The sequence below is a fragment of the Oryctolagus cuniculus genome, chromosome 5, assembly GCF_051225735.1.
Source record: "Oryctolagus cuniculus isolate XC-2025 breed Fujian yellow rabbit chromosome 5, ASM5122573v1, whole genome shotgun sequence".
NCBI lineage: Eukaryota > Metazoa > Chordata > Mammalia > Lagomorpha > Leporidae > Oryctolagus > Oryctolagus cuniculus.
This window is the reverse complement of record NC_142871.1, coordinates 118,183,050-118,200,596: the sequence shown is the minus strand read 5'-3', so window position 1 is coordinate 118,200,596 and position 17,547 is coordinate 118,183,050. Positions and strand designations below refer to the sequence as shown.

Below are 17,547 nucleotides of genomic sequence, written 5' to 3'. Positions count from 1 at the left end.
TAGTCTGGATGAATAATTGCTGGAATAATTGCACTTAGTTTGCTCTCTCCTGTGTTAAAAAAAAAATAGATGATTGATCTAAGATAACACTGAATAATGTAGAGAAGGAAGAAAAAAAAAACCTAGGGTCTGAATAGCATAGTTTCAAAACCACAGTTGAGTCCTGAATCTTCTGTTATTAGGCCATAAACTTGGACAAGTTACCTAGAGTCTAGACCAGTTCCCACATCCACAAAATGAAGACAAGCAGAGTACCTATGTCACAGGGTCAATCCTATTAAAGGTATTAAATGAAAATTCATATACAAGTCTTAGAATGTAATGAAGAATATGGTAAATATTCAACAAGTGTTAGCTGCTGTTGTTAATAGAAGATTTGGGGGAAAAGACAATCACAATAATAAAATATCTAAATGGAAGAAAAGAAAAGGAAATTGTTCCCATGAATCAAATGCCTTTTCACATCATCCTTTCCAAATCACACATGAAAATCATTCCAACTCACAGCATGGACTATTTCAAAATGCAATCAGATATTGTTATGTCATTCACTGCCTGGAGACCAGACAAGTCATGGGGGAGTGAGAAAATAAGGTGGAAGAAAGGTGCTCTTAAGGTATTACAAGGTACCACTGGAAGCCTTATTCTCTTCTACTTTGGATAAAAATCCCTTGCAGTCACATATCCCAGAGTCTAATATTTTCTGAGACTCCACTGTGCCTTTATATTTTAATGCTCTGACATCTGGAATCTTAAAAGTCTAATGTTTAACCATAAATATCTGCTGAGATTAAAGAGCTATATACCAAGTTTCAATCTTTGGGGCCTATAATTGCTTGGGAAAAGAGAATGGCATTTTCCCCTCTAGCTAGAAGAAAAAGACCTCTGCAAGCACAGATATTGGCAGACAAATTTTCTAACAACCGTTTCCTCTCTCCATGCTGGCCTCTCCTTTGCTCCCTCCCTTACCAGTCTCTCACTTTACAATACCATCTTCTGCCATTCCCAGCACAAATGGGCAAAACAAGAAGCCTAGAAAGTGTAAAGAAAAGATGCATTTCAAGATCTAGCAAAAAAGAGTTGAGAAAATGCTAGCTACTCTGCTAAGCACTGAGTTTATGTCTCTATGGGACTTGAACTTTCCCACCATTCTGTTAAAAACCACTTCATCATTCCATGATAACAGTCAAATACCAAATTTATTTTCTTTTTTATCAACCTAATCTTTATTTTTGAATTGAGGCAAGTCACTTTTAAGGTTTATACAATGGTTTATAATTTTCTTTCTTGAGAAATGTCCAAGAAGTAACACAATTGAAAAATGTTTCTTTCCCTCTCAGGGTAAAGAATGGCAAACTCTTACCTGCCCTGAAGGTAGATGTGGACAGAAGCTCTGGTCAGACCACAGCACTTTGTTGAGAATAATGTAAAGGATAGTGTTGGAAAAGCTTATCATGATTTTCATTTTTAATATAGTAGTTCAATGAGCCATTTAAAAATAAACTTGGTTTTGAACCCATTTTTATCCAGTGATATACTATGAAAGTGAGGTCATTTAACTCAATTAAATGCTAGGAAAAAATAATATATTCAAAAACAATAAAAGGTTTAACTATTTCCTTTGATTCAGAAGCTTCATTTAAATTATAAATATTCATATATCTTTTTAGCTAATGTTCTTTTCCCTTTTGGAAATAGATCCAGCGTATATAAAGAAGCAAGTATGTTTACACCTGTTAGTATTTGGCACAGAGAGCTAATTCGTGACTATTCAAAAAAATTCAAGTCACCCACTTTCTATATTAACAACATTATTAACATTTTGATTTGCTCCAAAGGGGGCATATAACTCACTAGCAATAACTCTCAAAATTAATACAAAAAATCACTTGAGATTTATTTTTAGTGTGTTTTTAAAAAAACAAAAAGTCACCTTCACAGGTACCTATTAACTCAGATTGATCAACATGCAAATGAAGGTTTAATGTCTTAGATTATTCTGATAGTAAACTACTTTTTGGAGCTATTGTCATGACCATTTCACAAAAGAAACTAGAAGCCAGCCAGGGCAGGCATCATGGCCTAGGAACTTCCTGGCTCCTGACCACCTCAGTTACTCATCCTTTCATTAACTACATGCACTGGTCTCCTTTCCTGGACGTCTCAGACATGCTGAGGCCATTCCTGTCTTGGGGGCTTCCCATGGAAGTTCATAACTGATCACACTGATAGGTCTAAGAGTCAAAGAGATCACATAAACAAGACTAGTGTCTGCTAATACTGATAGAATTAAAAAGGAGAGAACAATCCAACATGGGAAGCAGGATACACAGCAGACTCATAGAATGGCAGATGTCCTAAACAGCACTCTGGCCTCAGAATCAGCCCTTATTAGACATTCGGATCTGGCTAAAAAGCCCATGAGAGTTTCTCAGGCATGGAAAGCCAAAACACTCTGGTAAGAAAAATGACCTAAAATGAAAGATCTCTGTGAGTGAGATCCCAGCTGAAAGAACGGGCCATCAAAGAAGGAGGTACCTTTCTCTGAAGGGAGGACAAAACTTCCACTTTGACTGTGGCCTTGTCTAAATAAGATCGAAGTTGGCAAACTCAAGAGGCTTCCATAGCCTTGGCAGCTCATGACAAGAGCCTTGGGTGATTACTGATGTCATAAATGAGAGGGTCAATTGCTAAATCAACAACAGGAGTCACTGTGCGCCTACTCCCCATGCAGGATCTCTGTCCTTAATATGTTGTACTATGTGAATTAACGGTTAAACTACTAATCAAACAGTACTTTATACTTATGTCTATGTGGGTACAGTCTGTTGAAATCTTTACTTAGTATATACTAAGTTGATCTTCTGTATATAAAGATAATTGAAAATGAATCTTGATGAAGAATGGGATGGGAGAGGGAGTGGGGGATGGGATGGTTGCAGGTGGGAGGGAGGTTATAGGGGGGAAAAACCGCTATAATACAAAAATTGTACTTTGGAAATTTATATTTATTAATAAAAGTTGGAAAAAAACAGTGCCTCCTCTCTCAGATATCATTTTCAGTGTAACTCTATTTAAAATAGCAATTCCTATACCACACACACACACACACACTCCCTTCAGATTACCCCTTTAGCCCAAAACATCATTCTGTTTGCTTCATCCCTCTCATGTCTACTGAAATATTTTTGTTTACATATCTCTCTCTACTAAATCATTAGTTTGACAAAAAACATGGATGTTGTCTTATTCACTACTATAGCTCCCAACTCTACAAAGACACTGGCAGTTTATATGTGAGCAAAACATATTAGCTGATTGGATGAAAATGCCACTGAGCATACAAAAGTAATGATGGCTCAAGTAATGATAGCTTCCACTTTACCTCCCTTTTACTTTCTTTAGCTTAGCTGAGAAATTTTTAAATGCTAGAAACCACAGCTCTGAAACCTTTCAATTCCCTCCCAACAATATTGGCATTCTATACAAACATAAGATGCCATAATGGAAAGTTCTGGTACCTGTCTAATCGCACCTAAATGGGATATGAGATTCACGACTTTGTTTTTCTAAAAGACTTTTGGATTTTCAGATCATCAGATGCCTCCATATTCAAATCTTTTCCAAAATAAAATGTAATGGTTCTCAAAGGATCACCTGTTTGGGATTAGCTTTCTTGCACTCCACTGCCTTGAATGTTTCAATGTTGACTGCAAATGCAAACTTACAGATAAGTATAAAACAAAATTAACAGCTCACTTATCCCCTGGCTACACACCCTGCACTACACAGATAGCAAAACCCACTGGCACAGTGTTTCCCATAGCTGATCCACATGGATGGTTTTTGCTCTGATGCCAGAGTATATGACAATATTCTAGGACCTGTGCATATCTATTTGAATGGGTAATTTTTGCATGAACTTATATGTGCAAATAAATCTGTTATTTTCCAAATTAAAAATAAACCTCAAAGGCAATGGACTCCAAATGGTTTGAAGAGATTTGCTAATAAAATAGAGAAAGACATAAGAGTGTATCAAGCTCACTGACACTTGGAATACATATGAGATTCTATCCCATGGACTCCATTTTAATTTTAGGTGCATTCTTGCCCTGATTTGCAAAAAAAAAAAAATCATAGATTTGTTTTAAAGAGGGAAAATATAAGATAGACATTCATTAAGATTAAATTTGTGTTTTTCATCCACTATCTTGTAGAGAAGAACTGAAATTAGCTTAAAAGCAAATATTTAAAAAATGAAAAGTGAATTCTGTTCACCAAGGAAGGAGGGATTTACTCATACTTTAGAAGTCAAAGGAAACACTGCAATTCCATTAGCACCCCCCAAGGCACTATTTACTATGTGCTGTGTCTTTCATTGAAAGAGGACACAAATTTTATTTTTTAGTGCAATAAGCATCAGATTCCACTGTGGGAATCCCTGCAGTTAGTACTTGTAGCAAACTCATTTAAGATGTTATAAAGCTTTAAAATATCAAGAGTTGAAGCAGTCAGTCACATATACTTCCATGTAGACAATCAGCCTTCCACATGTTTATATGCTTGTCCACAGGCTGACAGACAGTAAATAATGGGTAATATTGTATTATGCACTGGAGTTTTACCATTTAATCATATTCCACAGAAAAAGCAGAGAGCTTAGAAAAATCAAATATATTGAGTTTGCAACCAGAACAGCGTATGTGTGCCTAAATAGTATATGCATCACACCACATGGTAAGCAAGCACCTTAAAGTTCATAAAAAGAATGTTCTTATGATTTAAATATCATGAGGCATGCATTGTGTCACAGGGGGCTAAGCTGCATCCTGTGACGCTGACATCCCATATGGGTGCCGGTTTGTGTCCCAGCTGCTTCACTTCTGATCCAGCTCCGTGCTAATGGCCTGGGAAAAGCAGTGGAAGGTGGCCCAAGTGCCATCTCCTCTGCTACCCACATAGGAGACCTGAAAGAAGCTCTTGGCTCCTGACTTCAACCTGGCCCAGCCCCTGCCATTGTGGCCATCTTGGGAGTAAACCAGCAGATGGAAGATCTTTCTCTTTCTGTCTGTCTCTCCCTCTTTATAACTCTGAATTTCAAATAAATAAAACAAGCTGAGAAAGAAAGAGAGAGAGAGAGAGAGAGAGAGAGAAATTGGAGTACTTCATTGGCATTTTATTTCCTATTTGTAACAGATGCTTTTGATGCCATACCCACATATTTTGGGCACCCATCTTCATACACCAAAGGGTGCTAATGTGAAAACTTATGACTTCCTTTTGAGAAACATTTTCCCTGGTCTCAGTAAAGTGCACATTTGAGCTGTGATCAGAGAAAGCCAAAGGAATAGAGTTAAAGTACCCAGAAGCATCCCTCAGCCAGTTATGAGCAGGATTTGAAGTATATTAGCTTCTTTGTGGCTTGGCTGCAATAGAATGGGGTCATGTTCCCATGTTACCAAGAGTTTCACATTAGACTTGGGCTCCAACTTCCACAGTCATAACCAGTTTGGAAATGTTTTTATTGGCTTTATTTCTTTTCCAGTGTCACTTACCTACTGATATTTTGGAGGGATCACCCTAACCCTCTACCCTCCCTCCACCTGCTCCCTTCTTCTCAACACACACACACATACACACACACACACACACAGGGGAGGAACTTTTTGGATTCTAAACCCTGTATCAGGGTCTACTTTTGGAGATATCAGAGTCTATTTCTTGGGAAGCCAAAACCAAGATACTATATGCAATCCCTATGCTTTTCTGTTAGTATGAAATGTAATTTTCATTAAGTACTCTGGGACACATATTCCTTGTCATTGGTTCCACAGAAATGTGATTCTTACCAAAGACGACAACACTAGAAAAATCCCACAATTACTCATGTACTTATTCTAAAGTATGAGGATGTTTTCCCTATAGCATAAAAACCTATGATAGATTGCATTAAGATGGAGGAGGAGGGAGGGAGCTTACTGCTTTAATCTAGAAGATAGTTTTTTAAAAAGTGGAGAGTGCAGTCTCAGGGAAGAGTTAGCGAGAAAACAGCAGAGGAAACTCCATGCAAATTAGAGAGACACAGTGAACATAAATGGAGGGTGGGGACATACACAAATCTGGACCCCAGTAGCAAAGACCCTCCACACCAGTTTTGGAGAGAGGTGAGATCAGACTGCAGCAGCCCAAGCTACTGACAACAAAGCTGCAGGAAAACCTGGAGGGAATCTGGCTTCTAGCCCTGTGGGGATGGTGTACCTGCCAAACCAGAGGAGAAAAAAAAGGGTGGGAGGAGGCACATTTCTCTCTCCCTGATCACTGTGCAACAGTGTCCTTTAACAAGCCAATAGAGAGCAGGCACCATTTTGGACCTACTTAACAGCTGAGCAAGCTCCTGTCCACACCCAGCAACCAGCTGAGTAGAGACTCCTGAATCTGGCAGGAAGAACTGATGGGGCTAGGTGCTCATGACTTGAGAGGTTAGGTTTGTGTGCCAGGACTGTGAAAACACTGAGACTGTGGGGCTTTGAAAACATTAAGGCTGCATGGGAAAGGTCAGGGTATGTCTGGGTCTTTGAACAGTCACTGAGTGAGGCTCTACATGTTCAGGGTTCCCTGGTTCCCTAGTGAGGGGCATTGCTAGGGAATCTGTTTACACTGAGAACTGCACAGATGCTCTGTGTAGTCCTGTGGAAGTGAGGACCAATATGATACCCACTGGGGTAGTGCACAGGGTCTGGTCTCTTTTGAGGAGAGGGAATGAACAGAGTCTATGCCAACAGAACAGAAAAACCTCCCCTCTGATTTAAAAAAAATTTGAGTTATCACACCCAACCTGGGCATCAACTTAACACTCCCTTCACACTGGAACACTGAAGAGAGCTCCCTGGCAACACATACCACATGCCTCTAGGTATTCCCTGAAAGAAGACACTCCACTAATCCACACATAGTCCAAAGATAAAACTGCCACAGCAAAAAAAATAAAAGAAGAAAGCAACAGGTTTCTCCACAAATACCAAATAATAAGCACACTAATTCAACAAATAAGAATAAGGAACACAATATGATACCCTCAAAAGAACACAACACTTCAATCCTAGATGGTGAAGATAAACAGTTTGAAGAAATGCCAGAAATGGAATTCAAAAAAAATTGATCATAGGATTACTTAGAAGTAATCAGAAGCAAATGCATGAACTAATGAAATTTGTACATGACATGAAAAAAAATTTCTCCCACAAAACTGAGATCTTAAATAGAAAGAAAAATGAGGGCCGGCGCCGTGGCTCACTAGGCTAATCCTCCACCTAGCGGCGCCGGCACACCAGGTTCTAGTCCCAGTCGGGGCGCCGGATTCTGTCCCGGTTGCCCCTCTTCCAGGCCAGCTCTCTGCTGTGGCCAGGGAGTGCAGTGGAAGATGGCCCAGGTGCTTGGGCCCTGCACTCCATGGGAGACCAGGAAAAGCACCTGGCTCCTGGCTCCTGCCATCAGATCAGCGCGGTGTGCCGGCCGCAGCGCGCCGGCCGCGGTGGCCATTGGAGGGTGAACCAACGGCAAAAGGAAGACCTTTCTCTCTGTCTCTCTCTCTCACTGTCCACTCTGCCTGTCAAAAAAAAGAAAGAAAGAAAGAAAGAAAGAAAGAAAGAAAGAAAGAAAGAAAGAAAGAAAGAAAGAAAGAAAGAAAGAAAAATGAAATCTTGGAAATAAAAAATTCAATGCAATGAATAAAAAATGCAGTTAAAAGCCTTAACAACAGAATCAGTGAATCATAAGAAAGAATATATCACTTAGTAGATAAATCAGAGGAAATTTTATAGTGAGACAAAAATAAGAAGAAGAAATTAGAAAACTAAAAAATACTGTTGGGAGTCTACAGGATACTATCAAATGACCCAACATATGGGTTCTAGGAGTTCCTGAGGCATGGAAAGATGGAGAGGCAGAGAGAGAGAGGTCTTCTTAAAAAAAAAGAAATCAAAATATTTCTGGAAACAAATGAGGATGACAAAACAACATAGCAAAATGTATAGGATACAGCAAAAGCAGTGTTAAGAAGAAAGTTTATAGCAATTGGTGCCTACATCAAGAAATTGGAAAGGCACCAAATAAATGACAGATCAATGTATCTCAAGGATCTAGAAAAACTATACCAAAACAAAACTATACCAAAACTAGTAGGAGTAAAAAATAATTAAAATTAGAGAAGAAAATCAAAATTGAAACCAAAAAAAACAATAAAAAGATCAGCAAAGTGAAGAGCTGATAATTTGGAAAAAGAAACAATTTTGACAAATCATTGGCCCAACTAACCAAAAAAAGGAGAAAGAAGACCCAAATTAATAAAATTAGAAAAATAAAAGGAAATGTAAAAACAGACACCACAGAAATAAAAAGTATTATCAGAAATTACTACAACATCTGAATGCCAACAAACTGGAAAACCTAGAAAAAACTGATAGATTCCTGGACACATACAACATACCTCAATTGAGCCAAGAAGATGCAGAAAACCTAAACAGAAAAGTTGGAATCATTTCCACTGAGATCCAGAACCAGACAAGGATGTCCACGATTACCATTGTTATTCAATATAATCCTGGAAGTTTTAGCCAAAGCCATTAGGCTAGAAAAAAAATCAAAGGGATACAAATTGGGAAGGAGGAAGTCAAACTATCCCTATTTTCAGAAGACATGATTCTATATATAAAGATCCAAAAGACACCACTAAGAGTTTTTTGGAACTCATAGAAGAATTTGGCAAAGTAGCAGGATATAAAATCAATGCACAAAAATCAACAGCTTTTGTATATGCAGACAATGCCACAGGTGAGAAAGAACTTCTAAGATCGATCCCATTCATAATAGCTAGAAAACAAACCCAAATAGCTCAACATGAATTAAAGACCTGAATCCATGACTTAATACCATCAGATTATTAGAGAATATTGAGGAAACCATGCAAAACATTGACACAGGCAAAGAGTTCTTGGAAAAGACCCCAAATGGACAAGCAATGAAAACCAAAAGCAAAAGATTACATTTCATCAAATTGAGAAGCTTCTGTACTGCAAAAGAAACACTCAGGAATGTGAAGAGGCAACTGACAGAATGGGAGAAATTATTTGCAAACTTTGCAAATGATAAAGGATTAATAACCAGAATATATAAAAAGGTCAAGAAACTCAACAATAACAAAACAAACAACCCAGTGGAGAAGTAGGCAAAGGATGTAAACAGACATTTTTCAAGAGGAAATCCAAAAGGCCAATAGACACATGAAAAAATGCTCTGGATCACTAGACATCAGGGAAAGGCAAATCAAGACCTCACCCCTGTTAGAATGGCTTTCATACAGACATCAACAAACAACAAATGTTGGTGAGGCTATGGGGGAAAAAGTACCCTAATGCACTGTTGGTGGGAATGTAAACTGGTAAAGCCACTATGGAAGACAGTATGGAGATACCTCAGAAATCTGAATATAGACCTACCATATGACCCAGCCATCCCACTCCTGATAATTTATCCAAGGAAAATGAAATCAGCATATGAAAATGTTATCTGTACCTCCATGTTTATTGCAGCTCAATCCACATTAGCTAAGACATGGAATCAATCCAAATGCCCATCAACTGAAGATTGGACAAAGAAATTATTGGCTATGCATGCTATGGAATACTACACAGTAGTAAAAAATGAAATCTATTCATTTACAACAAAATGAATGTATCTAGGAAACATTGTGCTTAATGAAATAAGCCAGTCCCCAAAAGACAAATATCATATGTCTTCCCTGATCTATGATAACTAGTAGATCACCTAAAAGGCAATCTGTAGAGGTGAAATGGACAGTTTGAGAAATAATGATTTGAGCAGACCTTGTGTTAACTGTTGAGGAACAGTGTTTTGGTTGTTTGTTTTGTTTTGTTTTGTTTTTATATTATTTGTTGAACTCTTTACAACATAGAGTTAAGCATAGATGTATAGAAAGTCAATAGAAAATAGATCTCAGTAAAATCTAGGAGTTGGAATAAGAGGGATTTGGGAATATGTGTGGGAAGGTAGGCATGTTGGGAAGAATCACCACATTCCTAAACTTGTAATTATGAAGTGTATGAATCTTGTAACTCTAAAGCTGTATAGTTCTGGATACAATCCTATGGCCTTACTTCCAAGGGTGCAGATTAAAAACTTGCCATGGGACCCTAAGTCCCCTTAAGCTGGGTGGAAAAAATACCATCTTAAGTGTTAAACTGATCATATAGATAGGATTAAGGCTCTGATAATAAAAATAGATAACTTTAAAGAGGAGGGAATGATCCAACATGGGAAGCAGTCCACACAGCAGACTCATAGAATGACGATCACTTTAAGAAGCACTCTGACCTCAGAATCAGCCCTTAAGGCTGAAAATCCCATGAGAGCATTTCAGGTATGGAAAGCCAAGACAGTGTGTCAGAAAATTTCCTACATCAAGGACCTCAGTGGGTGAGACTGCAGTGGAAAGAAGTGGTCACCAAAGAAGGAGGTACTTTACTCTGAAGGGAGGAGAGAACTTCCACTTTTGCATTATTTAAATACTGATGGATTTTGTGGATTCAAAAGTCTTACATAGCCTAGGCAACTCATGTTAAGAACCTCGGGTGATCACTAATGTCATATGTAAGAGTGTTAATTGTTAAATTAACAACAGGAGTCACTGTGCACTAATGCCTCATGCAGGGCCTCTGTTCTCAAAGAGCTTCATTATAATTATGTCAAAGTGCTCACAAAAGATGTATCATTCTTGGGTGCTTCTTTAAAGTTAATTAATTTACTAAAAAAAGTGAAATTAACTTCAAGATACAAAAACTTTGAACAGCCCTTGTCTTGACTATTGAGGAACAGTTTTGTTTTGTTTCCTGTTTTATGTTTTTTTTTTCCTTTGCAAATAGTTGAACACTTTACTTAGTATAGAGTTGGTCTTCTGTGTATAAAGTTAAGGGAAAATGGATCTTAGTGGAGAATGGGACTGGGAATGGGAGAGGGAGGAGGGGCAGGGATGGGAGAGTGGATGGAAGGGCGGATATGGTGGAAAGAATCACTATATTCCTAAAAGTGTACTTATGAAATGTATGAAGTCTGTATTCCTTAAATAAAATGTTTCTTTGTGGAGAAAATAAATTAAAAAAAAAAACAAGATAAATAAAAAAAACCTATGGTAGTGGAATTCTTAAAACTAATAGAGAACACTATAGAAAACTGATATATCTAAGAGAAAATGAAAGAGTAGCTGCCTATCTCTTTCTTATCCGCACATATTTTCTCAACATATGTGTCTCTGAATTTAACTCCTCTGTGAAAACAATATATTTGCTGGTTATATTCAAGATGTAACAAGCATATCAACATGAGTTTGTCCTGAGGATTTCTTTGCATTCAGCACTGACTTTAACATGTATACTGCAACATGTATACCTTGTTGCTATATTGCCAATATAACTATTCAAGTAGACATTTGATGGTAACTAAAAAAATTATATGTAGAAACAGTGCTAAAAGCGCATGTTATATGATAGCACTAGTGCAGATACAAGAAAGGTGGTAAAAATAAAAAGATACCTAGAGCAGTCCACATTTCAAGTTTCCATATTACAGATAGATTCTTTCTTTAAAAGATTTTATTTATTTCTTTGAGAGAGAGTTATAGACAGAGAGAGGTAGAGACAGAAATAAACATCTTGCATCCACTGGTTCACTCCCCAAATAGCCACAACTGCTAGAGCTGAGCTGATCCGAAGCCAGGAGCCCAGAGCCTCTTCTGGGTCTCCAAGGTGAGTGAAGGCGCCCAAGCATTTGGGCCATCTTCCACCCCTTTCCCAGACCATAGCAGAGACCTGGATTGAAAGAGGAAGAACTGAGACATAAACTGGTGTCCACATGGAATGCTTGTGCCACAGGTGTAGGCCTAGCCTACTAGGACACAGCACCAGCCCCTACAAATAAATTCTTAAACCAATGTCCTAAAGTTCCCAGTTTCTTATACACAATCCTAAATTATTTGGGACAAATAGTAGAAACATTCTCTCTGGTTATCCATAAGTCATTCATTTGAACAGTCAGTTAATATTTATAGAGCATTGTCCTAAATACAGAGCATTGTGAAAGGACAAAATTCCTGCCCTTATCAAGTTTGTATTTTAAAGGAGTAAACAGTCAATCAAAAGTAAATAATGACTGGCTAGGCTCCACCTGCAGTGCCAGCATCCCATATGAATGCCAGTTCATATCCTGCTGCTCCTTTTCCAATCCAGCTCACCACTATGGCCAGGGAAAGCAGTGGAGGATGGCTCAAGTGCTTGGCCCCTGCACCCATGTGGAAAATCCAATGAAGCTCCTGACTCCTGCATCTGCAGTGGCCCAGCTCTGGCCGTTGAGGCCATTTTAGGGAGCGAACCAGAGGATGAAAGACCTTTCTGTCTCTCCCTGTCTCTCTGTAACTCTGCATCTCAAATAAAAAATCTTTAAAACAATGACATTTATAATACCAGGTAATGAGACTGACAAAAAATTAAGCAGCCATAGTAGAATTAGAGAATAGTGGTCCTGTAACTATTTTAGATATGGTGGTCAAGGATGGCTTCTCTGAGGTACCGTTGTTTGAACAGGAGAAAACCGGCTCTCAAAGAAATGGTGAGATATTCCAGGCAGAGGAAACAGCCATTGCAAATGCTTTGAGGGAGGAATAAGCTTACTATGAAAGAAAAAATAAGAACAGGATGAGCAGTAAGTAAAAGCAGTGTCACAAGAATTAAAGTGAAAAAGTAAGCAGGAAACAAATAAATCAAGTCTTGCAGTCTTAGAATTTGGATTTTATTATGAGCAGATGGAAAGCCATTGGAAAGGAAAAATATCACCCTGGCTATTATGTGAACAGTACACAGAGTAGGGGAATAGAAGAACACAGTGAGGAAGTTGTCCCCTTGTCAGCTGAGAGATGATTATGACTGGGTCAGAGTAGTAATGGGAGAGAAAAAAAGGATGTTTGAGAGTTTGGGTTAAAAAAGAATTAAAGGAGCATGCCTAGGTTGTTTACTTAACTTCATGAATTGTGGTAACCAAAAAGAGAGGCATGGCAGCCAGGAAAGAAGTAGGTTTTTGATGGAGGTAGAGATCAAGACTTTATCTGAAGCATGTTGAGATGCCTATTACACTTCCTAGTGGGGTCAGTTGGAGAAACTAGACCAAGTTTCTATGTCTGGACTGGTCATTTGGATTGTAAGACATCAGTACTGAGTGGTGACTCAGTTTTAGACCTGGGGAACAAAAGAGGGCAAGAAGCAAAAATGTCTGAAGATGTAGTCCTGAGAGTCAAGCACACTCAGATATGAAAAAGGAGGGAGTCCAGAAGGGAAAATTATTTGTATTTGTATGCAGCAGATTTCAGGAGAATTCAAATGAGAATTCAGTCTTATTACTAGTGGAAATAGGAAGACAAATATCAGCCCAGATGCCCACGTATAAAAATTGACATATAAAGAGGCTTTATGCAAGCAAGAGAAAAAAAGTAATTTTAAACACAGGAAAGTTTGAGGGACACCCGGAGTGTTGAGAAATAGGAGGAAAACTGCATGGCATCTACCCAACCACCCTCTTCAGAATGTGAACTATTAAGTCTTGGCAGGAAGGAAAGAAAGGCTCAGAAGCCAGAGGAACAGGTCCTGTGTTCAGTACTGTAAAATGTGAAGCATGAGGACAACTTCAAGCCCAGATGACCCAGCTAATGAGAGGGTTGTTTTCTCACCAATGTACACCGCTGGGGTATGGCAATCAGAACATTAACATAGATACAGAGAATTCCATAGAAGGCATGGCTGTAATGGCCATTTCTTAATGACTTGGTGCTCACATGATTTAAGTAAGTAAGGATCATATTAGCACAGACTCCAGTGCAAACTCAATTCTCTAGTGTATTTTGCTCCTAGTGAATAACATAGGCAACCATCTCTGTCCATTACATGCTGTTACTACAGACATTGCATTCAGGTACAACTGACCTGTGTTGAAGAAGGATCCAGTCCATTCTGCTTCAATTTTAGGAAATACAGAAACTGGTGCAGGCAGATTCAAGGTATTCCCATCCAGATCTTTGAAGAGGTATTTTCTTGGATTTTCACAACCTGATTCCATACAGATTACTCTTTCTAAATCTTTCCTGTGGAGATAGAAACAACTCATTTATTTCATGATAAGCAGCATGAAGAAAAAATATTGGTAGTACAGATCTTGGATAAAATAAATTCAACTGAATTTTATTATTGATAATGTATTACATAGATACTAAATAAAACTCTATAAATATCAGTAATTTCCAATTATGTGGCTGAGAAGAAAAACATTCTTATTAACAAAATAATGTTGATATTTGGATATATACTATTTATATGGATTGCTGATTTTCTAAGAAGCAAAATAAAATAAAATGTTCCTAACTCCAATATCTACTGAACCTAAGATAATCATTCTTTATGGGACTTTGGAGCTTTCAAGTATTTTAGAATTATCACTATAAATATAAATTAAATTTGTGGTATATATAAACAAAGTACAAAAAATATCATCATTCAACAAATAGCTCTTGAAAATTTGCTAGGGACAAGTTGTGAAATACAATGGTAATGAAGTTAGAAATGGCCCTGCACCCCAGAATTTAGAGTTAAGTGGGATATAGAAACAAACAATTGAAATTATAACATTGAATTATAGAGAATATATTTTCTTTGCCTTAAAATTTGTATAAAACATTAATGATAATGTTAATATTTACAGCATGCCAACCACATATTGGGTATTGGTGGTATAAAGAATCAGAATTCTAAGATTATGTTGCACTATGGTTTGAATGATGGTATCTCTAAAACTCAAGTTGAAACTTAACCCTTAAATCAACAGTACTAAGCACCACCTGAAAGGTAGATAAGTCATGAAGGTGGAGTCCTCATGAGTGGAATCATCACTTATGAAAGAGTTTGAGTTAGAGGGGTGTACTCTCTTGTCTTTCTGTCCCTTCAGTCCTGTCAGCACAGTGTTCTTCCCCTCTGGATGACACAGCAACAAAAAGCACAACCTTGGAAGCAGTCAGTAGCCTTCACCAGACACCAGTAATAAGTGCCTTAATCTTGAAGCCCCCAGCCTGCCAGAACTATAGGAAATAAATATGTGTTCTTTAGGAATCATCTAGTCTGCATTGTTTTGTAAAGTGGCAAAATGGACCATCATGTATCTTTACAACTACTGAAGCCCACTGGTGACATACAAACACAGGGATGGACAAAACAACAGGATGAACAAAACTGGACATCAAGTTGTGTTTAGGTTCCTAAAATGATTCAGGGATGAGCAATAAAGCAATGCTAGAGCTAAGGATAAAAACTTGAATTCTGCAATTAGGGTGATTTCTTTAGATATTTTTTCCCCTCTGATCAAGAGTTTTCCCCCATGTTACAGGTGAGAAGCCTATTCTCCCTGCTCCCAACTTTCCCATAATTAATTAATTAATTTACTTAAGATACACAAATTTCATGTATTTCATATATACAGATTGAGGAACATAGTGATACTTCCTACCCTACCTACCCTCCCACCCACACTCCTCCTCCTTCTTCTCTTATTCCCTCTCTTAATTTTTACAATGATCTACTTTATACTCATAAGATTAAACCTGCACTAAGTAAAGAGTTCAACAGATAGTAAGAAGGATAAAAACACTGTTACTCAAAAGTCAAGACAAGAATTGTAAAAAAAAATCGAATCTCAAAATATCATACACATTTGCTCATACACATTATACTTTTCTTTGTACGCTATTCATCACCACAGATCAGGAAAACATTTTTGTGTTTTGGGGAGTGGCTTATTTCACTAAGTATAATGGTATTTGTGTTTTTGGGAGTAGCTTATTTCACTAAATATAATGGTTTTCAGTTGCATCTATTTTGTTGCAAAAGACAGGATTTCATTCTTTTTTGAAGACTGAGTAGTATTCTATAGTGTATATATATATATATATTTTATCTAGTCAGTTGATGGACATTTGAGTTTATTCTATATCTTAGCTATTGTTAATAGAGCTGCAATAAACATGGGGATATAGATAACTCTTTCATATGCTGACTTCATTTCTCTTGGAAAAATTCCCAGGAGTGATATTGCTGGGTCATATGGTATATCTATTTTCAGCTTTCTGAGATATCTCCATACTGTCTTCCATATTGGCTGTACTAGTTTATATTCCTACCAACTTTAATTATCCACATTTTTTTGAATTTTTATTTATTTATTTGAAAGTCAGAGTTAGAGAGAAAGAGAGAGAGACCAACAGACAGGGAAATTTTCCATCGACTGGTTCCCTCCCCAAATAGTCACAATGACCAGCACTGGGCCAGACCAAAGCCAGAAGCCTGGAACTCCATCCATGTCTCTCACATAGGTGCAGGGGAACAAGGACTCGGGTTGTCTTCAGCTGTCTACCCAGGAACATCAACAGGGAACTGGATTAGGAGTGGAGCACCTAGAACTTGAACTGGCAGGCCTATGGGATGCCAACATCACAGGTGGTAGCCTAACCCATTGTGCCAGAACACCAGCTCACTTTCCACATTTTCCAGCGAAAATTTTCAGATCTTTAAATAATCCTGCCAGATCATATTTCTATGAACCATAGCTACACCTGGTCTGAGCCTATGGAAGCCCCACCACATAGTGCAGGAATTCTTGGCATCATATCATTCTCCTTGTATCTACTCATCCCTGCACAAAAGCTCCCATGGCTTCCTGAAGATTCCAGACACTCCAAAGAAGGCTGAATAATTAGAATCTGAGTTACCAGTGATTTTTAAATTATAAACATGTTTCAGAATTTGAAGAGCTTCCAAATACTTCATAAATTTGGCTTATTATAAATTCTAAAAGTACCTGAGGTGTAATGGAGGAAAGTAGAACTTATTTTTATCTTTCATATTTAGCATTCTGGTCCTCTCTGCTGTTATTGGGTGCATTATTCCTGTGTTCTGTACATTTGGTAGAATACAAATATCCAGGTCATCACTATAGCAGCTCTTCCCAAAACTAGAAAAGGTCACATCTGGAATTTAAAAAAAATAATAATAACATTAGATCATGTAAACCATCAACCACACTTATAAATTACACAATTAAATATTATTATAATACAGTGCATGTCTAGGAGGTAGTTTAAGCTATATAGGACAGTTTCTGAATTTTATACAAATGTTGATATAAAATATCTGTCATTCTTCAAGATATGGGAGTCAGATGTAAAAAATAAGGACATTCCAACACATTAAAGTCTTAAGAGCAAAACTTGCCACTGATGGCTTGATCAAAATTCATTCACAGAAAGACAAACTTCGTGCCCAATAGACTAAGTGAATAGGAGTGAATGCAATGATCTGAAAGAGATCTTACAGACAATGAGCTGCACTTGTCATTGTGTAACTTTTATTTAAGTCTTAGTTGTAAAACTGACTACTAAGGACCACA

General features: G+C 37.7%; 1 protein-coding gene across 25 annotated transcripts in view; it reads right to left on the bottom strand.

Annotated features, from left to right (window-relative positions):
- Window positions 1-17,547, bottom strand: part of PKHD1 (PKHD1 ciliary IPT domain containing fibrocystin/polyductin) — a 524,425-nt gene that overhangs the window by 125,893 nt on the left and 380,985 nt on the right. For 24 of the 25 annotated variants that reach the window (XR_016234007.1, XR_016234005.1, XR_016234006.1 and 21 more), the window contains 2 exons: window positions 16,960-17,128; window positions 14,043-14,200 (listed from right to left, as the gene is read on the bottom strand). Coding sequence is in view for 19 of the 25 variants with exons in the window: in XM_089333174.1 (XP_089189300.1) it covers window positions 14,043-14,200; window positions 16,960-17,128 (327 nt within the window). In the remaining 6 variants the exon portion in view is untranslated. Of the gene's footprint in view, window positions 1-14,042; window positions 14,201-16,959; window positions 17,129-17,547 lie in introns of those variants that run through there. The other variant, XR_016234009.1, reaches the window with a different exon arrangement.